This window comes from Juglans microcarpa x Juglans regia, chromosome 4S (genome assembly GCF_004785595.1).
Source record: "Juglans microcarpa x Juglans regia isolate MS1-56 chromosome 4S, Jm3101_v1.0, whole genome shotgun sequence".
Taxonomy (NCBI): Eukaryota; Viridiplantae; Streptophyta; class Magnoliopsida; order Fagales; family Juglandaceae; genus Juglans; species Juglans microcarpa x Juglans regia.
The window spans coordinates 7,936,473-7,960,880 of NC_054601.1; the positions used below are offsets into that span (position 1 = coordinate 7,936,473).

The following is a 24,408-nucleotide window of genomic DNA, read 5'->3' on the forward strand; positions in this document are numbered from 1 at the left end:
ATGAGGTGTTTAAAAGGATGGATTTATCATGGGTTATGCCGGATTCCGTGGTGGATTTATTGGCGTGTTGGACTTCTATCCAAGGTGTGCATCAAATCAAAGCGATTTGGAAGATGATTCCCATTTGTATTATGTGGTGCTTGTGGCAGGAGCGAAATGAAAGGACATTTGAAGACAAGGAGAGAACTATGGTGGAGCTAAAAGTTTTCTTTTTTAGGACTCTATGTACTTGGGCCATTGCTGTAGACTTTAATGGCATGAATCTTTATGATTTCTTAGCTGCTAATGTGCCTTTGTAGATAGGGCATACTTCTTTGTAATTGGCAGTTGATGCCCATTCTTGTTAATAATACTTATTTTTACTTATAAAAAAAAAAAAAAAAAAACTATTCTGAGAGAACTGCCCACAAAACTCTTCAGATTCCATGTCCTTTGTCATTCTTGGCTAAGAATTTGGAGTGCAGGGCCTAATGAATAACAACTAATGACCATACAATATCTGAGTCTAACCTATACTAGATATGTGTCATTCAATTTATTGATGTCTTAATGGCCGGAATTCCCCACTCAACATAGAAATGATTTTAAGGGGAGAAGCACAGAAACAAAATTACCATCATGATGAGTTACTTGCAACGATGTAGCAGCAGAGTGGGATTTCAGGTCCAACAAAGCACCATTGATTCGTGACGCACCCATGGATTGTCGAGCACTGGCCAATTCCAGCCATCCCTGTCGAAAAACTCGAAAGGATGTTCACGAAAACCCAAGGCCCAAGGTTCCTTCACGTATCATTAAAATTCTAAAGGAAACAAAATTAAGTGCATAAAGCAATCAACAGGTCTGTCACTAAGCAGTTAAAAAGGCTACACTCATGACAAATTTATGTTCCTATATTTCAGAGATACATTCTCTGCTTTCCAAAAATTGTTTTCAAAACCGACGCATAAGTCCTCGATCATCCAATTCCCAAAAAATAACCCTAACTTTTCTTTTCTTATCTCCAAATTTGATTGCGTTCTTTCTTTGTTTGAAATCAATTTCCTTTAAGTATGATCAGGAACAAATACGAACTAGTCGTAGTAGTAAGAAGAATATGGAAAAGATCAATATCATCAGATTAGGGTTAGGTTAGGAATGGAAATTCACTTTACCTGACGGAGTGTCGAGGACAATGAGTCTAACAGGGTTACGTAACTATCCAACGAATCAAGAAATCGCACTACATTCTCTTCCTCCAAACGTTTTCCTTCTCGTTGTTGTTGTTCTTCTAATTCTTCTACTTCTATGGAGCTCTGCATTTGGTCTTGTTCTTCCATCGAAAACACAGATTCAGCTCTACAACACGACTAAAACACCAACTTCTCCATCCCCACCCTTTCCCTAATAGTCCGTCCGCTCCACGGATGGTAACTTCGTGGAAGTTACTGTTAATTTCAGAAGTTTGGGGGGCTTACTTGTCATTTACAAATTACGAAATATATAAAATAAATTATATTGATAATATTTATTATCAAACAAATTATTGAATCATATAATTTCGGATGATGCTCTACATCCGTCGAGAGTGGTCACGAATGTGTACTTCTTTTTTTCAAATATTTTTTAAATCTTTTTAAACATTTAAAATATATATATAAATTTATTAAAAAATAATTTCAATACTTCTTTAATTATTAAATAAATAAAAAACAATTTGATACTTTTCACTAGTGGCCACTCTCGATGGACAAAGTATTTTCCTATAATTTAACTACTCTTATTCTATTTTATTTTAGAATAATTTTATATTAGTACAGTTGTATAATATGTAAATCTTACGCACTATTTAAAAAAAAAAAAACTAGTTAAAATATAGCATTTTAAAAAGTTGATGAACAATGACTTCATCTTAATGAAATGCAAATTATACATATAACTGCTCTTTTTACGTTATTAGACAAAAATAGTTCATAACCAATACTTATTTTTAAAAGGTAATGTTAGATATAAATTCTTTATAAAAAAATATATCTCACTAATAAATAATAATTTTTTTTTACAATTTTTTAAGATGAGATTTATTTTTTTTATAAAGACTTATATAGAACTTATCTATTTAAAAATTATACAAATCATTACTCTTTTATGAAAGAAAAGATTTTAGCATGCATTATAAAAAATTTTAAATGTTGGAAATTTATTCCTCTTGAAAATATTGAGAAGAGAAAATCTATTTATAAGCCTTATATTTTACACGTTTAGCACATCGTTAGTGTGAAAATTTTTTCACATCAACAATGGTAAAATATGATTGGTGTTTTACTTTCTTTAAAGTTGTAATGGGTTCAACTATAAATGATACGTTAACAAAGACTTTTTTTTTAAGCAGAACTCTAAAAATGCAGTCAATTTTATCAGCATAATATATCAGCACCATCGCCTACGCAAGGTTGACAACAAAACATTCGGATTAAAAAGATTAAATATAATATCTATTTCTTTAAATGAATTGGATTATGATTTATTTCTATATATATATATATATTAAATTTAACTTGAGAAGATCGAAATTCTACGCATAATAGCAAAAAGTTAACACATTAAGACTTAAATATATGATTTTTACCCAATAATTAAGAGTTTGTTCAATCGAATTCGAGTAAATTATTAGAGTTCTTCTACAGATACAGAGATCAACAAACTAATGAGACTTTTTCGGAATGTTGTGTCCCACTTCATCGTCCCTTTCCATCGGCCGGTATGTTACTTCTATCTCTCTTTTTTTATTTGCTATTTTTCCACTTCTGTCTCCATTTCCGTCGACAGCTTCTTGTTTTTAATGACATACATTGTCATCCAAGGAAGTAGATAATTGCAATACTACTTTCCAAGCAACCAAACAGATTATCATCAGTTTCTTTTTTCCTTAGTCAAAATGGCATATGATTTCACCAAATCAGCCGTTGAAAGGTCAGAGATAAGAAAAATTAAAAAAAAAAGATTCAAAAAAATATTTAAAAAAATAAAAATAAATGTAGTGAATGAAGATGATGATCAGCAAAACTCTAATTTATTGATACGATAGCCAATAGGCACCTTTATACGGGTAGAGTGAGTTCTAAAATAGTTTACGACTTATTGTTTAGCAAAGAAAGAGCAACAAGAGGATTGAAAATGGCGCTGCAAGTTGCTAGCTCGGTCACTCTGATTCTGTCTCTTTCATATTTGGTGTTATTGGGGCAAAAATTCAAAAAAGGTTAGGGATGAAATGTATCGTTGGGACGAGCTTCAATCTCACGTAATTTCACAGTTCAGGAATGCCTCCTCCATCATTGAGAGGTTGCAGGACATGCTAACATGCTAGTTTCACATTTTATGCACTGTATCTTTTCTTCTCAAATATAGTTTAGCATGGTGTATTGAGTTTTTGGGCGTCGTTGGCTGTGATCAGGTGCTTCAAGATTTTAGGAATTATGGGTGTTGACGTTGTGTTTCACGGCCTGGGCAACTCTATGTTGACAGTGCTACGATATGTGTTTTTTGGAACTCCCGATAGTGTTTCGGTGTGGCTGTACGGTGATGATTCGTACGTCTATGGTGGTGAATAGAAAATAAGTACAAGGAAAGTAAAGAGAGATGGACACCTAGATTTACGTGGTTCGGCAACAGGCCTACGTCTATGGGGGTTTGGGGAGGGGAGTCTCCACTATAATATAACTATTGACAATCACTCATGGTTCATCATATTTCACTGTATAGAGAAGGTTGGAGTTCTTCCTATTGGAGGCGCTATCTTCCTTGAGAGGCTACTTGAATAAAAAGATCTGATTGAGGGAGAGTTCAGTCGGTGTGAGAAGTAAAAATCCCATTTTTATGTTGTCTGGCCCTTTATTGCACATGCCAGCCTGCCATGGGGTGACAGGTCTCCCTTGCGTGAGCTCTTTCCCTTCTTCCTCTGACCTTCTGGCACTTATAGGCCCTCATGTCCTTCTTGTCTCTTTCTTGTCTCCATTTTGTCTCTAATGGTGACTTGGTGGGCTGGGCCCAATTATGGGCTATGTGCATTTTATCTCTCCACAATGGGGCTCTAAATTGTTTCGACGGCATGGGAGACGAGGAGGCGCTGAGAAAGCAGATGGGTTCTTTGGAGATTATTTTGCTTTGTATGAAAACAACCATGTGAGTTTCTTTTTATCAATCTTTTCCATGGATGCATATCAGTGGTTTGATAAATGTACGTAGATATCATAGGAATTTGGTGGCAATAAATTGAGCAAAAACACTGTATGCATTTCATTTCCTAAACAGCTAAACGTCTAACCATTATTTTTAATTAAATTATTCAGATCGTGCCCTAGGCATTTATCATCTATAGAGAGGATCCTTGAATTTTCATTTATTCACAATTTCACAGTATCACTGTGTTTTATAATACTTTCAGGGAAGAGTTTCACATTATTTTTTTAATTGAGAAGATTCATCGAGATAGTAAATAACAAGTTAAAGGTGGTTCCAATAAGCCGACTGCTAAACAACTGCAGCTATGAGTTGGCATAAAACTCAGCTTTGCGGATTGCTTAGATGGGCTTATGGTTCTTAATGAGATGTATCATTCAGAGTATGGAACTTTTCTGTATCTGGGAAATCTGTAACATGTCCTTTAAATTTTATGGTCCAGTATTGCTGCCAGATATAGATTTTGACTATTAAGTACTCGCCTACTTTTTGTTTGCCAGGTACCATCTCAAGGCATCAGTGGTTTCAGCACCATCATCAACTTCCTTGAAACCCAGGTGTGCAAAAAAGAAAATCAAAATATATTTTGTTTAACCGATCCATATGTTATTGGATCTCCATGTATCTTCTTAACTTTTCTCTATTGCGGGTTTGGTTAGTGTGTTAATGTCATCATGTGTCTTGACTTGTTTTTAGTTCCATTCTTTGTGTGAATTTTATTGTTCTTCAGCTTAGACATCTATCTTGGACTATATATTTTGCACTTTTGCAGCACTAGTGATTAAAGTTCTTCTGTTCAATTGCAATATAGCATGGCAATTTAATAAATATTAGAAAAAGAGAAATACTGGTTTGGGCATTGATGGGTTCTGCAAACTGGGTTGCTGCATGGGTTGTTGACAAAATTTTCACCCAATTTAAATTTACATTTGTTCAGGGAAAAAAGTGTACTTCACCAAGTTTTGTAGTTTATGTACGTTGTCCAATGTCTTTGCTGATCATAACACAATTAACATATGATATCAGCATTTTTCTTACAGTTCAAACTATCTCTGATATCATATTTGCAAAAGAAATCTATTGATTTCATTTTGATGTTTGGGTACAAAACTGTGTATCTTGGATAACAGAAGTAGTGCACAAAGTGGAAACATTCTGATGTTTATTAGTGTGATCATCCAGCATGCTTGTCACCCGGTAAGGAGACTCCATAAAAGCTGCATTCTGAGAGAATCTTTGGGAGATCGATGTTCAACTACATCAGGGCATCGTTGCTATGCATGAGATAGGGGCACGCTGCAGCCCTCCCCTCAATCCAATAAAGACAGGTTAATTTGTTTCTGTCAAAACATACATTGACTTTCAGAATCAAAAACTGTTGATGAGCCAGCCAAAATGACATGTTTATCCCTCTACAGTCTTTATTATGTTTGCATTTCATTTTTTTAATTCGGTTGCTAGGTTGCCTTCTTTGCTGCATCCTTTCCTTTGTACAATCAATGTGTAAAAACTTGGACTAACCTGTAGCACACCGTGTAACGGAAATGACACAGAGAAGTCTAGAAAGGGTGATTCCATTTCATATTACATTCGTACAATACGTGCTGCACTAATATACAGAGCAAAAGAATAAAAGAAGAATAAAGTAATATAATTACAGCTCATTGCTAAAAGAATCATAACAACCAAAACAGAAAATCCTCTATTTACTGCCTTCCGGAATCTTTTGTGGAGTGCTTATTTGGAGGGATTGGAGGGACTTTAGCTGGTAATTTCAACATCCCCCCGCAAGATGAAGAGTATATGTTAATGACTATCATCTTGGATAAATGTTGGGTGAAAGCAGGAGAATAGAAAGGCTTAGTAAACAGATCAACTAATTGAAGATGAGAAAAATGTGAGCTGTTACCACTTGCCAGTCTGAAATCTTATCACGAATTATATGGCAATCTAATTCAAGTTTTGTCCGTTCGTGGAAGACAGGATTTGCAGCAATGTGAATAGCTGCTAAATTATCACAATATAAGATTGTAGGATTTGGGATGGGCAAGTTCAGATCAGTAAGAAAATATCGAATCCATGTAAGCTCACAAAGCACAGCTGCCATTGCTCTATATTCAGATTCTGCAGATGATCTGGACACAGTGATTTGTTTGTTTTGTTTTGTTTTTTTTTTTTTTTTTTGAATTTCCAATACACAAGTGAATTGCCTATGAAAACACAAAAATCAGTAGTAGAGCACCTTGTGTCAGGATAGCTAGCTCAGCTTGCATCAGAGTAAGCAAGAACTTCCAATTTTGAATCGGCAGAGAAGAAGAGGCCTTATCCCGGGGTTCCTTTCACATATCTAATAACCTTAAGAACTGTATTAAAATGAGGGACACTGGAGCTTCCATGAATTGGCTTAACAGATGCACACTTTTACTTAAATCTGGTTTAGTGTTTGTAAGATAGAGAAGTTTGCCAACTAGTCTTCGATACAAAGCAGGGTCAATGAATATTTCTCCTTCATCTTTACTGAGCTTGACATTTGGTTCCATAGGCAAGTTAGATGGTTTGGTTGCTAACAGTCCGGTCTTAGAGAGAATGTCCAATGCATATTTTCTCTGACAAAGTTGTAACCTGCTTTTGTGCACCCCACCTCGATGCCAAGGAAGTACTTGAGACTTCCAAGATCCTTAATTTTAAACTTTGTTTCCAGAAATGTTTTTACAGCAACAGTAGATTAAGTATCGGAGCTCATCAACACTACGTCATCCACGTAGACGAGAAGTGCCGTAAATGACGTTGTTGTGGACTTAGCGAACAAGCTATAATCCACTTTCAATTGTATGAACCCAAACTCAGTTAAGAAGGATGAAAGTTTGGCATTTCACTACCTTGAAGCTTGTTTCAGACCATAAATGCTTTTTTGCAATCGACACACTTTGTTTGAGTTTAAGGAGGGATGACCAGGAGGTAGGCGTATGTAAATTTCTTCGTCAAGATCACCATAGAGGAAAGCGTTATTCACATCTAATTGTTGGAGATCCCATCTTTTAATTGCTACCATTGCAATAAGACAACGGATGGACTCTAATTTAGCAACAGGAGGAAAAGTATTATGAAAATCGATCCCTTCGCGCTGTGTAAATCCTTTGGCAACCAAGCGAGCCTTACCTCGTTCTATTGTCCCATCTGCCTTGAATTTGTACTTGTAGACCCATTTGCAATCAATTGCTTTCTTTTTAGGAGGTAAGTCAACAATAATCCAAGTCTCATTATGTTCAAGTGTACTAAGCTCTTGTTGAATAGCTTGGGTGTAGGAAGTTGGCTCAGTGTGCAGAGATATGGAGGTACTAAAAGCTTTGAAAGAGAATCATAAGAAAGATAATTCGATAAGGGAAAATATACTTTTGAACTTTTAGAAGTGGAAGGACATGAACCTTGAATCTTGGATGCCGACTATGAGGGCTCAAGTGCGACAACTTGTTGACAATGAAAGTCCTGTAAGTATGCAGGTGCTTTTTGAGTCCTGTTGGACCTATGTAGAATGGGTTGAGAGGGAGGATCATTAGAAGAGGAATGCATGCTAGTGGAAGTTAGGTTTGTCTCTTCGACATTGGTTGAGTCAAGAGGATGCATGGAATTTTCTGTTGGTGGTGTGGGAGGATTAAAACTCTCTGTAGGTGATTATGTTTCTTGGCTATCTAGAGGGTACACAGGTTGTGTTTGAGAGGGTATGTCGATGAAATATGAGGTTATGGGGTTTGTTTTAAAGGAAAATTGTCTTCATAAAACACTACATCACAAGAAATAAAAATTTGTTTAGTGTTTAAGTCAAGCAACTTGCACCCTTTAACACCGTATGGATATCTTAGAAATAAGCATTTTTGGGCCCATGGGTTGAACTTAGCTCTAGCATGACCAAGTGTTGATGCAAAACACAACACTTGGTCATTACAAATTGGAGTTGGTGTCCGATTAATCAAGTATACTGCCGTTATTACAAATTCATTCCAATACTTCATGGATAGACCATATTGGAATTTTAAAGTCCTTGCCACGTTTAAAATGTGATGGTGTTTTCTTTCGGCTAAGGCATTTTGCCATGGAGTGGCAACACAAGTGAGTTGATAAAGGATTCCTTTGGTTTGATAAAAATTTGGCATTTGAAATTCTGCTCCATTATCAGTTTGGATAGTTTTGATTTTGGTTTCAAACTAGTTTTCAACAAGGATCAAAAATTCTGAAGAGCAGCTCTTGCTTTTGATTTTGCTTTCAGCATGTAAATCCATGTGCACTTTGTAAATTGGTCTACAATGGTCAAAAAATATTTTGATCTATCATGGGCTTGCATGGGGTTTGGACCCCATATGTCAATAGAAATGAGATCAAAAGCTTTTGTGGCTTTGCTTGTAGTGTGTGGAAAAGATAGTTTATGTTGTTTTGCAAGGAGACAAATAGCACATGAAAAATTTTCATTGGCCTTAAGTTTATCACAAACTTTGTGAATATCACTCAAAACATGTTCAGTCATATAGTTATGTCCTAACCGATAATGTCATAAAGTAAATTCATCAAATTTGGTAGTAACAACAGTACTGACAGATTTTGAACAAAATAAAGTTTGAAGATGAGAGATTAAAGTAGTAGGTAAAGTTTTCTGGTGTTAAAGATGATATAGCTCATCCTTCACTTTATCATATTCAGTCGTCATCCAAGAGGAAATGTTCTGAATGTAACAAGAATCAGAGAAAAATATTAGGCAGCGATTTGAACCTTTAGCCAAGGATTTTGCAGAAATGAGATTAAATGAAAAAGTCGGGATACAAAGCACATTCTTGAGAGTTAAATGGGCAGATAAACAAGCATCCCCAATGTGAGTAGCTGCGGTAGAGTCACCATTTGGTAATCTGACTGAATGTGAAATTTTGGCAGTGACACGAGTAAATAACTTAGGGCTACAAATCATGTGATCTGTAGCTCCGATGTCTATGATCCACGGTATATCAATAATTTGTGTAGCTTTGTGTGTATGTGATGATAAACAAAATAATGTACCAAACATGGGAGGATTGGTTAGATTAGATGAAGTTGCTTGGACTTGATTAGCAGCAAGAAGAATGGCTTAATTTGGTTATGTTTGGAGTAAGGCAATGAGTCTGCTATATTGCTCTTGAGTAATGGTTGAACCATTATTGACAAGTTCTTGCTTAAGAAAAGTTAATTAGCAGATGATCTATTTTTGAATGAGGTTTTGTGTTCGGGGGGTAGGGCAGTAAATGAACTAGTCTGTTTGATAACCCACTCAGTACTTGCTCGGTTAAACTCGAATTGAACTCAACTCGTAAAAAAAAAAGCTCGTTCATGAAAGCAAATACCCGCTTGATTTGTAAATGACACATACCTGACAAAACTCGACTAGACTCGGCTAAGGCTCTTTAAAGCCTGCTCGTTTATGCTCGAGTTGACTCGTTAGCTCGACTCGATTAAAACCCATTCATATATTGATAAATATATACACACATTTATGTATATATACATATATATATATGTATTAGCTAATAATATAAGTATACCACTTTTATAATTAAATATATAATATGTAATCTAATTACTTATGTCTATATAGTGAATATACTTTATAGGTATATTTTATAATTTGTATAATAATTAGTCGATAAAATTAATAATTTCATATACTAGTATGTGGGAACCATATATAAAATAGATATATGCTATCATTTTAAGTATATGTATTAATAATATATGTATGCATATAATATATTATTATTTTGGATAAATATAAACTAGTTAGATATTTTAATTATTTATAAGTTTTTTAAGATTTTATAATTCAATAGAGGTTCTACTTGTTAGTTGTATAAATTTAATATTAGATCTTTTATTTATTTATTTTATTAATTATTAAATCTTATTCAAAAAATAAACAATTTGAGCTTGAGCTCGGCTCGACTCGAACTCGTTTGTGGGACGAGCTCGAGCTCGAGTTAAGAGTTTAGCTTATCGAGTCGAGGTCGAACAAAGAATAAAAAAAAATATCGAGCTCGAGCTCTAGTATTTTGAGTCGAGCTGAGCTTGGCAAGCCAAAGACTGGCTCGACTCGGCTCGATTAGAGCCCTACCAGGGAGAAAACCGTGGAGCTTGTAGCATTTCTCCTTGGTGTGTTCGGGAATGCGATAATGCGAGCAGACGGGAAGACCATGATTAGCTTTGAAGCACATTTCCAGAGAATGTCCAGAGGTATTGCAATGAGAACAATATAGTTTATCCTTGCGTGTTGTAGAATTGTTCCGTTGATCTGGGCCTCTGGTAATCATTGCTATTGGCACTAGGATGGAATGAAGTTGCCTACGGCTTTCTTCTTGTTAGACTAAGGACAATGCGATTTAACGTGGGAAGTGGATCTTATAAAAGTATCTGGACTAAAATAGAATCATAAGAGTCTCGGAGCCCCATTAAAAATTGCATAACTTTACTTCGATGATGGTAATCTGTTAAAATCTTCACGGAGCCACAAGTGCAGATAGGCATTGGTTCATAAATGTCAAGTTCATCCAAATATCCTTTCAGCTTGTTGTAGTAAATACTCACGGAATCAGCATCTTGAACTAAGGAGGAAACTGCTTTCTTGAGCTGCAAAATTCTTGGTGCATTTTGGATGGAGAAACGTTCACAAAGATCATGTCATACATTAGCAGCAGTGTCAGCATGTGCAATAGTGGATCTGTGCTCAAGACTAACAGAATGTTGAATCCAAACTATAATCATATTATTACAACACTCCCATGGAGTAAATAGAGGATCTGATGTATCAGTAGGCTTAGAAATTTTACCATCGATGAAGCCGAGTTTGTTTTTTATGTTGAGTGTGCGTCGCATAGTCCTCGCCCAGGTCACATAATTTTCTGTTGTCAAAAGTTCTAGAACCAGCAAAGAAGAAGTACCTTCGCCGAGTTGAATGAAATATGGACTTGCGGGATAATGAGGGTTACTCTCATGATTTGGAAGGTTTTGCATATTTGGATTTGTGTATGGGTTGGTTGACGAAATTGAATCAGGATTTTCTTCACTCATTACTCTGGTACTATAACGAAAATGACGTAGAGAAGTCTAGAAAGAGTGATTCCATTTCATATTACATTTGTACAATACGTGATGCACTTATATATAGAGCAAAAGAATAAAAGAAGAATAAAGGAATATAATTACAGCTCATTGCTAAAAGAATCGTAACAACCAAAATAGAAAATCTTCTTTTTACTGCCTTCTAGAATCTTTTGTGGAGTGCTTATCTGGAGGAACTAGAGGGACTTTATCTAGTAATTTCAACACCGTGGCATGTTACTTGCCGTCCTATATATATATATATATATATAGTAACTTTGTTCATTTTGATTATTTTTCTGATTTAACTTTTATTTTAAATGATCTTAATATCTTTAAAGTTTTAACTTTAAATATTCAGACATCTGATTATAATATGGAAGAAATATTCAGACATTTGGTTATGGTAAACCTCTTGTCATAATTTACTGTATTTATTATCTCGTGTTAACTCATCTACCAGCAGCCAGGAATGGTCAAGATGGAATGCTTTTTTACTTCTTGAAATCAAATTTGGTCAATACAAGGTTTCATAACTAAAAAGCACAAAATTCTTTTTTTTTTGGGGGGGGGGGGGGGGGAAAGAGGACGTTGGAGACAATATAGTTGTGGATAAATCTAACAGAGCAATACTATATACAGTCTTTAAATGGTGATTGTATTGTAAATTAAGTTAATTTTATCTTTAAATTTTTTTAAAATTACAATAATATCCTTATCAAAATGATATTTTTTTCTATTTAATGAAATGCTTGTAAATACAGTCTTCAAATGGAGATTACAAATAGAATTTCTCAAACTAACAAAACAGAATTGGTGAAAAAATAAACTCCAATTTTCCATTGCAATTGGTATTGGGGAGCTTCTCTCTTACCCCTTAGCCCTTCGGTTATAACTTTATGTAACCCCAAAACGTGTTATCGTTTGAGGCACAGAACAAAATCATCTTTCAAGGGATTCCAAAATGGCAATAATCCTTTTAAAGGGTTAAGAGTGTTCAAGCCATTTCATCAGTTTGAGGAATGTAAATCACATGGATTTCACTTAAAAGTATAACAGAAGACATTAATCACATATGACTGAATTTGATTTATTTTAATGTGAAAATTAACCCAACAAAGTCAGACATATCATTCTAATTTCCTGCGACACTCTGGCTTTCTTCTTCTTGGACGAGTTTACTGTACGCACGACAGTCGACAACCATGATCCATGGCGCAGTTATTCTTTACCCTTGCTGGTTTGGATTCATATATATAAATATATATATATATATATTATATATATATATTAATGAGATGATTTTAAATGAAAGATAAAAATTTAAAAAATATTTTTAGAATATTATTTTTTAATATTATTATTGTTTTGAAATTTAATAATATTATTTTTTTATTCCATTAAAAGAATTTTAAAATTTAATTTATAAGTAATTTAACATTTCTGCATCTTAAAATAAAAAAAAAATAATATTTGTAATTTTGAAATATGCAAACTCTACATACTCCCTTTGATAAATGTGAATAAATTTAAAATCTATATAAAAAATTATTTTTTAATAGTAAATTTCATTTCTTATAAAAAGAATATGCAAGACTTGCGTATCCTAAAAGTGTAAGTAACATTAAAGTGTCGTTTAGATAGTAAGTTGAGATATGAGTTAAGATAAAAATTGAATAAAATAGTGTTATAATATTATTTTTTAATATTATTATTATTTTGAGATTTGAAAATTTTGAATTATTTATTATATTTTATCAAATTTAAAAAAGTCGTAATGATGTAATAAGATGAGATGATTCTTATATCCAAACCGACCTAAATCAGTCTCGTTTGCTTTCAGGAACAAAATCCAAAATTTTGAAAACCTCTTATCTAATCTCATCTCATCATTATAACTTTCTCAAAATTTTACATAAAATAAAATAAAAAATTTAATTTTTTTAAATTCTAAAATAAAAATAATATTAAAAAAACATTCAAATAATATTTTATTTAATTTTTTAATTTTAATACATTCCCTTCCATTTCCGAAAACAAACGTAAAATAAATACCAATTTGTTGGTCCATATTTTGACGCGGAACTAGCACTTTCTTCCTCAGTCATACATGTGCATATGGTGGCTTCGTCGAACAGCCACAGCCACAGCCCAGCCAAACCGTTTGTTGGAGCCTTGTGCCTGGTGGGTCATCGGAAGGTAAACTCGGCTCCACTCTCTCTCTCATGACTATTCTCTTCCAGTCAACCTTTTTCTCTCTTCCACGATATTTACCGCCTCTATTATCATATCACTTTTTCCTTGCTCTCTCCTCTTTGGGTTGTTTTGTTGCTTCCTCACAAAGCCCCACCCCCCCCTTCCTTCTTCTATATCTTCAAAACTTTCCCACTTCCAACAACAACAGTCTTTAATACCACTCTCTCTCAGTGTGTCAAAAAGTCTATGGAGCTAGAGCTGCGCATCGGAATCTTCTCTGCTCAACAACGTCTCCACCAAACGATGATTGCCTCCGAACTGTCAGACTAGGATTAGGGTTTCCTCGGAGAGAGTCTTCCAAGAATTTAAGGCACAGGTATGGTTCTTTTTTTATATACCCTTTTTCTTTTATTTACATTTCCCTTTTCGTTTTGTTTTCTGATCCTCCCTCTCTCTCTCTCTCTCTCTCTCTGTGCTTCCTCATGCTTCTCCGGGTTGCTCATGATAGCTTTGAGAGCACGGCAACTAATCAGGGATGGGTTTAATCTGAATTGCCTGGAACACACCTTGGCCTGGATTCTTTGAGATTAAAAATTAGGATTGACTTCGAGTCAATTTGTTTTTATGATCAATCTGTGAGGGGTGGTTGATTAAATTTAGAATTTTTTTTTTTTTTTTGTTTAATTTTTTTTATGGATGTTTTAGGATTGGCACCGTGCTGTTGTTCTTGCGGTTGAATGTAATTTGTAATTTTCGCAAGGTTTGGTTCAGTTTTACCTGTGTTTATGTAGTTGAAAATTGAAGTGACACTTTATAATTGAGTGAATAATAAGAACTGCCTTTTATTTGAAATTGAGTAATCTTTGGCGATTTGGAGGATTTGAACCCAAGTTTCGAAGTATGGGTCCGGCACACAAACTTAGTAACTTTCTCTACAAAGTTTTCGTTTCTGTGACATGTTGCTGCCTTAAACGAAGCATCTGTAAATGCTGAGCTTTTTATGTCCCTCTTCCTTCCATCCCCTTAAACTAAGAAATTAAGTGTAAAGACAACGTGGTAGTTTTCCATGTGCATTGTTTTTTGGTACACGATTAGGCATGCCCCATTTGTTGTTGTCAAGAAGCTTCCTTCCATCTCCCCCTTCGACAAATTGATTTGGTTTAATCTTCTTTCATCACTTCTATGATTCTATGATGACTATTAATTGCCAAGCTATGGCTACGCTGGTTTTACATTCTCTGCAATACTGCTTTGTTGCAGGGGGTAATTTAGATGAGATGGCCGATAGCTTGGATGGGACTCATGGGAGTTATGACCTTGGCAGCCAGTCAGATGAGAGCAATCATTTTGAAAGACTGTACCTTGAGCCTATTTATGATGCATTTGTCTGCCCATTGACGAAGCAAGTTATGCTCGATCCTGTTACCTTAGAGAATGGACAAACTTTTGAACGAGAAGCAATTGAAAAGTGGTTCATGGAATGCAGGGAGAGTGGAAGAAAGCTGGCGTGCCCATTAACGCTAAAGGAATTAAAAAGCACAGATCTGAAACCTAGTATAGCTTTGAGGAACACTATTGAAGAGTGGACTGCTAGGAATGAAGCTGTTCAGATTGATATGGCTCGTAAGTCATTGAACCTGGGGAGTTCAGAAAGTGATGTTCTGCAAGCTTTGAAGTGTGTTCAGTATGTCTGCCAAAAGAGCCGATCAAATAAGCATATTGCACGTAATGCAGGCTTGATACCTTTGATTGTTGACATGTTAAAGAGCAGCAGCCGTAAAGTTCGGTGTAAAACTCTGGAAACTCTTCGAATTGTGGTGGAGGATGATGCTGAGAATAAGGTTGTCACTGTTTTTATGATTCTCTACAAAATCATTGACTTAGATAGCTTAGCACCTCTTGTTAATTTTTTGTTTTTTTTCATAGGAAATGTTGGCTGAGGGAGACACCGTGCGCTCTATAGTAAAGTTATTGTCTCATGAACTCTCCAAAGAGAGGGAGGAAGCTGTATCTTTGCTTTATGAACTCTCCAAATCTGAAACATTGTGTGAGAAAATTGGCTCAATTAATGGAGCAATTCTTATATTGGTCGGAATGACAAGCAGCAAATCAGAGAATGTTTTAACTGTTGAAAAGGCTAATAAATCACTTGAAAATCTGGAGAAGTTTGAGAACAATGTGCGGCAGATGGCTGAAAGTGGCAGACTGCAGCCTCTTCTGACACAAATCCTTGAAGGTGCTTGCACTGTCACTCCTTTTTTTTTTTTTTAATGCTTGCTTGATTTATTGCAAAAACTATACTCCTTAGCCAGGTTCTTTTTCCTTAAAAAAAAAGGGACCACAAAAATGTTGCTTGTCATGTTTGTTTGAAGTAGACTTTGTATAAAACAATATTCGAATCTCTCTCTATTACCAAGCTCCCTAGATTTGTTTGAAACCTGTTAGTACTAAATACATATATAGATAGAATTTAACTTCAATCAGGACTTACTGTAAGACCAGGTTCTTTACAGCCTTTAATAAGAAGCTGATACATCAGTTTTTATTGAAAAACAAAAAACACACACACACACTCACACTCACACTGTATCACATCTAATAAAAAAGCACAACAAAAAAATAATCTAAAGTAAAGAAAAATAGGGAAAGTTGCCCAGGTTTGGCCACCCCATAGGTGGTTCTCGCTACCATGCACAGGGTGTTTTGCCGCCACTCTGTATGAGATGGATGTCCAATCACCTTGAGGGGTGGCGGCCACTACTGCCAGAGTTTTTTATTTTAAAATTTTTTAAATACATTATAAAAGTGTGGTGCAATCTTTTTGAAAAGCATTATAATCTTTAGGTGGTAATATGCAATTGGAGAGTGTTAAATTAAGTTTTACACCACATCCTGACAGTACGTGCTCCCATATAGTTATTGCTCCCCATAGTAGAAAAAGGGTAAACTGATTTAATATATTTATATCTAAATCCTGAGATTTCATAATTTTGAGAAATTGTTGAATTACAAATTTCGCCTGGACTTCTTCATAGGCAAGTATCCTTGTTGATCTTACAACTATGTAGGTTATATTGTAGATCAGACATGCTGCTTCTTGCCGTGGTAGAGCGAGGAATATTTTATACTGTTTGCTGAAGTTAATTTTTTTTAAAGACTATGTACAAATATGCATGTCAATTATAACTTGTATTAAATAAACTCCCATCAAGGTGCAGCATGATGGTCAAAGGCCAGGCTTGAGACAAGCTCTAGACTTGGGCATCCTGGGTTCCCCCAGATTACCTGATGCACAGTTCTGACAGGTGGGGTTGTGTATCCAAGATTTACTCCCCAGGGGTGGGACTTTGGTGAGGTTCCGCTCATCAGGGGTAAAAAACATTGATTTAATAAACCAAACTTGTATGCATTGCCAAGTTATTTTGATTGGCACCAGGTATTTGGGAACAAAGCTTTGACTAATCACGGGGGTGCACAGGCCCTCGGCAAGGAATTTCCTACAGTGCACTTCGGGTAATTCAAGAAGAAGTTCTCCTAGGCCGATGGTCCATAGAAATTGTTTGCACTCAAGAGAATTCAAACCTTAGACCTGGAGGGAGCATACCACCAAGACCAAGGCCTTTACCACTTGAGCAAACCTCTAGGGGTTGTATGCATTGCCAAGTTATATTAGCTAGATAAGGTAGCTGAGTTTGTAATTTCTCATTTTTCTATTTCCAATTAAAAAATACTGTATCATGTTCTTTCTTTTAATCTTTTTACTTGAAGCGTTGTTTCTGTTTGGTTTGAATATATTAATGGGCATTCCAAATGCTGAACATGATTTGCTGAAATAAGAACTAGAGAATTTCTTTTAGGAGATCTGCTGTCTTCCAATTAATGGTTGGCAGCTAGGGAAGACAGCAGTTTGTAGAGTGGTGGGACCACCTTACAATGGAAGAATTTAGAAACAGCATGATTTTAATCATGTAATTTTTAGAAGTTCAAGTAATTCAGGGGGCCAATGAGCTCTTGCTCTTTGGCACGTCTCCACCTCATAAGGACTTAAAGAACGGGTTGGAGGGTGAAGTTATGGGTCTAGTTTCACCAGGTGCATAACCAAACAAAAAAGGGGTGATCTTCTCACTGGGTCTGTTGTTTGAGTTTGGATTATACTTGTCTCTAATTTGTTGTCTTTTAAGTGTAATCTTAGGTATTGTTGTTTTCATTTTTTTTTAGCAAGTAGGCATTGTTGATATCATTATGAGGAAAATCAATATTGCTCCAGTCAATGTCATGTGGTTAACGGTAAACTGTTCCCTTGTGATGGTTGTAGGGCCACCAGAAACCAAACAGTCCATGGCTGCATACCTTGGTGAGCTGGTCTTGAACAATGATGTAAAAGTCCTTGTGGCTAACACGGTTGGTTTGTCTTTGATTAATATCATGAGAAATGGTAGTATTCAGTCAAGAGAAGCTGCTTTAAAAGCTCTAAACCAGATCTCATCTTACGAGGCAAGTGCCAAAGTGTTGATAGAGGCAGGGATACTTCCCCCTCTTGTGAAGGACCTTTTCACTGTCGGTGCCAATCAGCTTCCAATGAGACTAAAAGAGGTTTCTGCCACAATTCTTGCTAATGTTGTGAACTCAGGTTATGACTGTGATTCTATCCCAGTTGGATCTGACCACCAGACTCTGGTCTCAGAAGACATAGTGCATAACCTACTACATCTCATTAGCAACACTGGTCCAGCAATTGAGTGCAAGCTTCTCCAGGTTCTTGTTGGACTCACTAATTCTCCAACTTCCATTCTTAATGTTGTTGCTGCCATAAAAAGTTCTGGTGCTACTATCAGTTTGGTTCAGTTTATTGAGGCTCCACAGAATGATTTGCGTTTAGCTTCCATTAAACTTCTGCATAACCTTTCCCCACTCATGGGTCAGGAACTGGCTGATGCCCTTCGTGGCTCAGTTGGCCAGCTCAGCAGCCTAATTAAAGTCATATCAGAAAATATAGGAATCAGTGAAGAGCAGGCTGCAGCTGTTGGCCTTTTAGCTTATCTCCCTGAGAGGGACTTGGGCCTTACCAGGCAGATGCTAGATGAGGGTGCCTTTCGGATGATCTTCTCTAGAGTGGTTAGGATCCGGCAAGGGGAGACTAGGGGCAGTCGCTTTGTCACTCCATTCCAAGAAGGTCTTGTACGGGTCCTTGCGAGAGTTACATTTTTCTTGGCCGATGAACCTGATTGCATTGCACTCTGCCGCGAGCACAATCTTGCTGCATTATTTATTGAAATGCTTCAGGCCAATGGACTAGACAATGTACAGATGATCTCTGCCACAGCATTGGAAAACTTGTCTCTAGAATCCAAGAATTTGACGAAAATGCCCGAGTTGCCAGCAACTGGTTTTTGTGGCGCAATATTACCATGTTTTAGCAAACCACCTGTCATAACTGGATTGTGTAGGCTTCATCGAGGAACATGTTCACTAAAAGAATCCTTTTGTCTTCTGGAAGGACAGGCTGTGCCGAAGTTAGTAGCTCTTTTAGACCACACAAATGAGAAGGTGGTTGAGGCAGCACTTGGGGCATTATCTACTTTGCTGGATGATGGGGTTGATGTTGAACAAGGAGTAACAGTTCTCTCGGAGGCAGAGGGAATCAAACCTATACTTGATGTTTTACTTGAGAAACAGTCAGAAAATCTAAAGAGGAGAGCAGTTTGGGCAGTTGAAAGACTTCTGCGAACTGATTATATAGCGTATGAAGTTGCTGGAGATCCAAATGTGACTACCGCACTTGTTGACGCATTTCAGCGTGCTGACTATCGAACCCGGCAGATTGCCGAGCTTGCCTTGAAGCATGTTGATAAGTTACCCAACTTCTCTGGAATCTTTCCAAACAGGGGATAAGCCCTTTGTACTCATTAAGTTGATGAGTACAAGGATCCGTATGTAATTCTTCTTTTCTCCCGAGCATTTTTATTTCATGGCTGGCTTGGAAATCATAAATATATATATTGTTGTATACAGATTTTCTTATTTCCCATTTGTAGGGGGTTTTGAAAGCTGCTGATTTGTTCTTAAATAATGGTTCTGTTTCCATCAACTTCCATTTCTTTACTTGAACTGCACTGCACTTCACTTCACTTCCTGTTGAGATTGGAATTGTTAAATATTTTCTTTTGCTATCAATGTACAAAATAGTACACCTTCGAGGGTCCATATGAAAGTGTTCTTCTTTTTTCCTCATCTTTTTCTGAGATGTCTTCCCAAATCACATGAGAGCAGCAGGCGAGTACGAACTATACAATAGACCCTGGGATAACCTGAAGAGACTTTACTTGCCCTAATGAGATGGCATGCTCGGCAATGAGATGAGATGAGATGAAAATTCTGTTAATAATAGTAAAATAATTTGAATTAAGATATTTTATTGAATTTTGAAAATTGAGAGGAATAATATTATAAAGTTAAAATATTGTTTGGATGTAATTTTTTAATATTGTTTTTGTTTAGAAATTTTAAAAATTGTATTGTTTTTTCTGTTTTGTTCTAAAGTTTGAGAAAATTATAATGATTAGATGAAAAAATTGAACATTTGAAATTAAAAAGTATTTTATGTTTGAGTGATGTTTGAGAAGGAAATTATGAAAAACTTCGAGATATCATCTAAGTGCCCAAATATAGTTTATTGGATAAGGCCCTGTTTGGATAGTGAAAGTATTTCATCTCATCTCATCTTATTATTATAACTTTTTCAATTTTCCATACAAAATATAATAAGCAATTTAATTTTTTCAAATCTTAAAATAATAATAATATTTTATTCAACTTTCATCTCAACTTATCTTATTTCAACTCACTATCCAAACAACCTCGTTTGTATTTAAAACTCACATCAACTCATCTCATCATCTCATCATTATAATTTTCTCAAATTCTAACACAAAATATAATAAACAATTCAACATTTTTAAATTTCAAAACAAATTTTCTAAATTTTCATATAAAATATAATAAATAGTTCAAACTTTTATTTTACTATTCTCAAATCATCTCAACTCATGTATGAATTTAAACCACTCTCTTGACCTATGTGAAGTGTTTATCAAGATTTTACGTAGCAAGGGAGGGGTTTTACTTCATTTTAGATAGCCGATGTGAATACGTGATAAACATATTATTTGTTATGTAATTTATTGTAGCTATAAAAAAATGTCAAAATGTTAGTTTTTTCTTTTTTCTTTACTAGCTAATGTGGAATGGCTTCCGCATCAATCGACTCTTGATAATTAAACTTACAATTTTTTTTTTTCTTTTTACTAGGAATCGTTTCTCTTTCGAGTAAATGATATATGCAACCTTTTTTTACTATTTTTTATATAATTATATTTTAAAATGAGGATATTTATATAATGATTTTTTTATAAATTAATTTACAAAAATACTCCTAATTTAAAACATAATTATGTAAAAGTTCGAAAAAAATTTATTTATCTACCATTTTCCTTCACTTCGAGCCTAAATTGAAAATTCAAAGATCATCTATTAATTTTATATTTTAAATTTTGAAATAGCATTTTACAGTCCGGAAATGGACCGGTTTCAACTTTTAAGTCGGAAAAAAAAAGTAAAAAATAAAATCAAATTCAAGTCCATGGCCCATGGCCCATGGCCAGAGAATGAGTTGAGGCGCGTGTATAATACATAGCACTATGTAGCGACACTTCAAAGTCTCGCCGTAAGAAATCGTCGCCCATACCAACGTCAACGGAGCTCTATTCTGTTCCAAACACCCAAGAAAATGGCAAACTCGACGGCGTGGGTGTGGCTGCTTCTGACCCTGTTCGCCGCTTTCTCCCTCGCTTCTTGCGTCGACGACAAATGCGCAGCTTGCAATGCCGTCGCGGTATCCTTCACGATCCTTTTTTTTTTATTATTATTTGTTTTTTCTTTTCTTTAAAAATCAATTGGATTTGGATTTGGATTTGGATTTGCCTCCCTCTCCTCCTAACTATGTTGTGATCTTGCAGGAGGAACTAGAGATTGGCCTTTCTAATGTAACAATCTTCTCTTCACCGCTTATTTCCCCTCCCCTGCCCCTTTTTTCTTTAATTTTATGAGGCAATAATGTCCATGCATTAACAAATTTTATAGGAAAAACCGAGGAATCATCTAGATATGAGACACCGTCTGGACTCTAAAGGTGAACGTAAAGGAAAGGTAATTGATTACAGGTACAGCTTCCGTATCTCCATTCCGAGTCATTTGGAATTCTTATACTGATATCAACTTTGATGGGTCTCTTTGAAAAAACTTTATCGAAGTTGGAATTTATAGATCTTCTTGTTTAATGGAACTCATGTTATGGGTTCTGAAAGGCGACTGGAGATCTGACATCATGGGTGCTTTTATTGTGAAAATACTTTGCCATCTATGATCATTTGTGAAAGTTGTTTCTGTAGTCTATTTACCAGTGGCTCAGTCTGACTACATAATTCTGCAATTTATTTTGCATTAGAGTCAGTGAACTCAGAGTCGTTGAACTCCTTGATGGCCTTTGTGAAAAGATGCAGGATTACACGCTTCAGAAGGTAGTTTCTTCTCCAAATATCTTCTTATCGTGTCCATTCTCACACAATTTTCTAATTCATTAATATATATATATATATATATATGTATCTTTTGCATCGTTTCCTATGATATTCACTTTAGTAGCTTCGATAGAAAATATGTTTAAATACTCATTGGCATCTTATGCGGCTGCAATTATCTGCCCAGTTAATATATAGTGACTACCTGACATTCCTAGATATGCGGTCGTGAGTATGTTTTATTTTGTGTCTTCATTTTGCAGATAGATTCAAACAGGCAAGAGTGGGTCAAAGTGGATGACTGGGATAACCTCACAACAAGTACGTACTGTCTTATAATGGCTTGGGTTTATAAGCTCAATTTTCAATTTTGCTAATAAGCTAACATACAATGTGGTTTGTGCTTAAGAGGCTGGTGTTTCCCTTCTTTAATAAGTTCAGATATTTGCTTTAAATAAGTAATTTACTGGCTGATTTGTCTAGTCAGACTTTTGAATTGTGGCATACTGCTATAGGCATTTGTGATGTTCATTCATTTTCGTTCTAAGACAAACCTTTTGACATAGGTAAACAAGATGGACAAAGGCTTAGTTTACCTGAATATATTCATCTGAAATTTTGAATCTTGATGTGTTGGAGTGATTAATATTCTGTAATCGTTAATCCTTTGGACAATGGTGACTTTAGAAATTAATTATTTTGAAAACGGGGAGAACTGGTTTTCCAAACATGGAGCTTGTCCTTGATGCATATTTTATTACTTACATTGACTTCCTGATGATCCATCTACTCCTATTGTCTAGTAATAATCTGTGTACTGAAGAATTGTGATGCTTGCTGAACAACTGTTCTATTCTTTTTTTATGATAGATAAACAAGAAGCTCGAGCATATTCAAAAGCTATATCATCTTATTGTGGAAGGTGAGACATTAGACAGTACCAGTATACCTCCTCTTGTGGCCAGAAGTCAATCTCGTACTTCTATACTTGTTTCTCTTTGCTCTAGTGACAAATGAGGGCAATATGCACCTGTTAGTGTCTTAAGTACTTTTGATTGACAGAGTCTGACCTGTGTCTACAATGGGGCAGGTTACTTGAAGAAACGGAAGATGATGTAAGTTTTTATATTTTGCTTATTGATTTTAGCTTCATTGAAGGTCATTTTTGTTGGTGAATTGCGTCTGGCTATTTCAGTTTTACTGATGCCCTTTGCAGTTGGCAGACTTGATAAAGAAAGGATCTGTTGAAGTAGGGGATGTAAGCAAGGTTCTTTGTCAAGATTTAAGCAAGCACTGCAGTCAATCAAGGTAGTGTTGAACTTCAAAACCTGTAATTCAACCCACCTTTTCTTTCTCCAAGGAAAGGTGAAGAGCCCAAAAAATTAAGTTGCAGGAACTTTGAGCTGTATTCTTAAGCCACCTCTAGTTTGTGCCTATTTACCAACAAAAACTTGGGAATTGAATGCCTAGAAGTGGGACAAACAGGGAGATTTAAATGATTTAATTTAATGTTTCTTGCAGTGGCTTCCAACAGGTGGATGGCAATGATCATGGATCAGATGGAGAACTCTGATTAACTCCCAAGGAAAAAAGTTTCTGTAGTTTTAGAACTTTTAGTTGGCGTCACTCTCAAAGTGAATAAGTTATGCTTAATTTGTTACCCAAAAAATTTTGCTTCCAGTTGTTCAACTGGCTGGATGTACCAATGTGTTGAGTTTCACATAAATGAAAATGACTCGAGCGCATATTTGAAGAACACTCAATGATAGAATAGCCTGTGTTTGCATGCCAATTTGTGATCTTGAACTGGAAATTTAGTACAAGCTTAAATTCCGTATTATTCTTAAGGATGATTGTTTTCAGATTGACATTTCCACATTTGACATTTCAAATCGTTTCTGTTTTATCACAATGCAAGGTGCAAGCATGAAACTATGGTCGAAATTGCAACAGAACATTCTCATTTTTCGGTTGACACAGGATATAGAGAATTTGATCAAACATAAGTCGATACTTCCCAGCCAATCAAATGCATATGCTATAGAGAATTTGCTAATGCATTCTATTCCTCATTAGGCGAAATTCGAACTTCCTTGTCCATTCATACATAAACGCAGACAAGAAAAACAGTTTCTCGATGATAGGAAGTGTATAAGCTTTTATGGTTAATTCAACTTTTGAGATGGCTTATAATCCATTAATAACAAAACCTGTTGTTGACAAGCAACGATGCCGTGCTTGGCGCAATCACAAGCAACGATGCCTTTATAATCCATTAATAGCCTCAGTTGCTGTCTGATTCGACCCA

General features: G+C 35.5%; 3 protein-coding genes and 1 long non-coding RNA gene across 6 annotated transcripts in view; 3 read left to right on the forward strand and 1 right to left on the reverse strand.

Moving 5' to 3' along the window:
• LOC121263118 overlaps positions 1-1,408 on the reverse strand; it is an 8,627-nt gene extending 7,219 nt beyond the window's left edge. For both annotated transcript variants that reach the window (XM_041165913.1, XM_041165912.1), the window contains exons 1-2: positions 1,155-1,408; positions 615-732 (exon numbers count right to left, since the gene is read on the reverse strand). In XM_041165913.1, the coding sequence (XP_041021847.1) occupies positions 615-732; positions 1,155-1,319 (283 nt within the window). In that variant the 5' untranslated portion in view covers positions 1,320-1,408. The remainder of the gene's footprint in view (positions 1-614; positions 733-1,154) is intronic.
• Positions 1-8,840, forward strand: part of LOC121263250 — a 14,050-nt gene extending 5,210 nt beyond the window's left edge. Inside the window, exons 2-3 of the long non-coding RNA XR_005940224.1 lie at positions 3,742-3,752; positions 8,827-8,840. This is a non-coding gene — a long non-coding RNA (uncharacterized LOC121263250). The remainder of the gene's footprint in view (positions 1-3,741; positions 3,753-8,826) is intronic.
• A 4,635-nt stretch (positions 8,841-13,475) lies between these two features.
• LOC121262551 (U-box domain-containing protein 44-like) lies at positions 13,476-19,612 on the forward strand. 2 transcript variants are annotated; one of them, XM_041165066.1, is made up of 4 exons: positions 13,476-13,900; positions 14,785-15,365; positions 15,451-15,760; positions 17,840-19,612. In XM_041165066.1, the coding sequence occupies exons 2-4, from the start codon at positions 14,802-14,804 to the stop codon at positions 19,414-19,416; spliced, it is 2,451 nt and encodes an 816-aa protein (XP_041021000.1). In that variant the 5' UTR covers positions 13,476-13,900; positions 14,785-14,801; the 3' UTR covers positions 19,417-19,612. The 2 variants fall into 2 exon arrangements, with proteins under 2 accessions (XP_041021000.1, XP_041021001.1); XM_041165067.1 differs by having other exon boundaries at positions 13,561-13,900; positions 17,849-19,612.
• Positions 19,613-21,218: 1,606 nt separating this feature from the next.
• On the forward strand, positions 21,219-23,938 carry LOC121263848 (protein canopy-1). The gene is made up of 9 exons (XM_041166925.1): positions 21,219-21,415; positions 21,540-21,566; positions 21,664-21,743; positions 22,028-22,100; positions 22,364-22,421; positions 22,971-23,022; positions 23,191-23,215; positions 23,317-23,408; positions 23,622-23,938. The coding sequence occupies exons 1-9, from the start codon at positions 21,311-21,313 to the stop codon at positions 23,671-23,673; spliced, it is 564 nt and encodes a 187-aa protein (XP_041022859.1). The 5' UTR covers positions 21,219-21,310; the 3' UTR covers positions 23,674-23,938.
• The last annotated feature ends 470 nt before the right edge of the window (positions 23,939-24,408 follow it).

What these genes read in the sequence shown, in the direction of transcription:
- LOC121262551 (XM_041165066.1), top strand. Translation starts at nt 14,802, where the DNA reads ATGGCCGATAGCTTGGATGGGACTCATGGGAGTTATGACCTTGGCAGC. An exon ending in AGGATGATGCTGAGAATAAG is followed by an intron (nt 15,366 to 15,450) that starts GTTGTCACTGTT and finishes TTTTTTTCATAG; the next exon opens with GAAATGTTGGCTGAGGGAGA. An exon ending in TCTGACACAAATCCTTGAAG is followed by an intron (nt 15,761 to 17,839) that starts GTGCTTGCACTG and finishes TGATGGTTGTAG; the next exon opens with GGCCACCAGAAACCAAACAG.
- LOC121263848 (XM_041166925.1), top strand. Translation starts at nt 21,311, where the DNA reads ATGGCAAACTCGACGGCGTGGGTGTGGCTGCTTCTGACCCTGTTCGCC. An exon ending in TTGAAGAAACGGAAGATGAT is followed by an intron (nt 23,216 to 23,316) that starts GTAAGTTTTTAT and finishes TGCCCTTTGCAG; the next exon opens with TTGGCAGACTTGATAAAGAA. An exon ending in AAGCACTGCAGTCAATCAAG is followed by an intron (nt 23,409 to 23,621) that starts GTAGTGTTGAAC and finishes TGTTTCTTGCAG; the next exon opens with TGGCTTCCAACAGGTGGATG.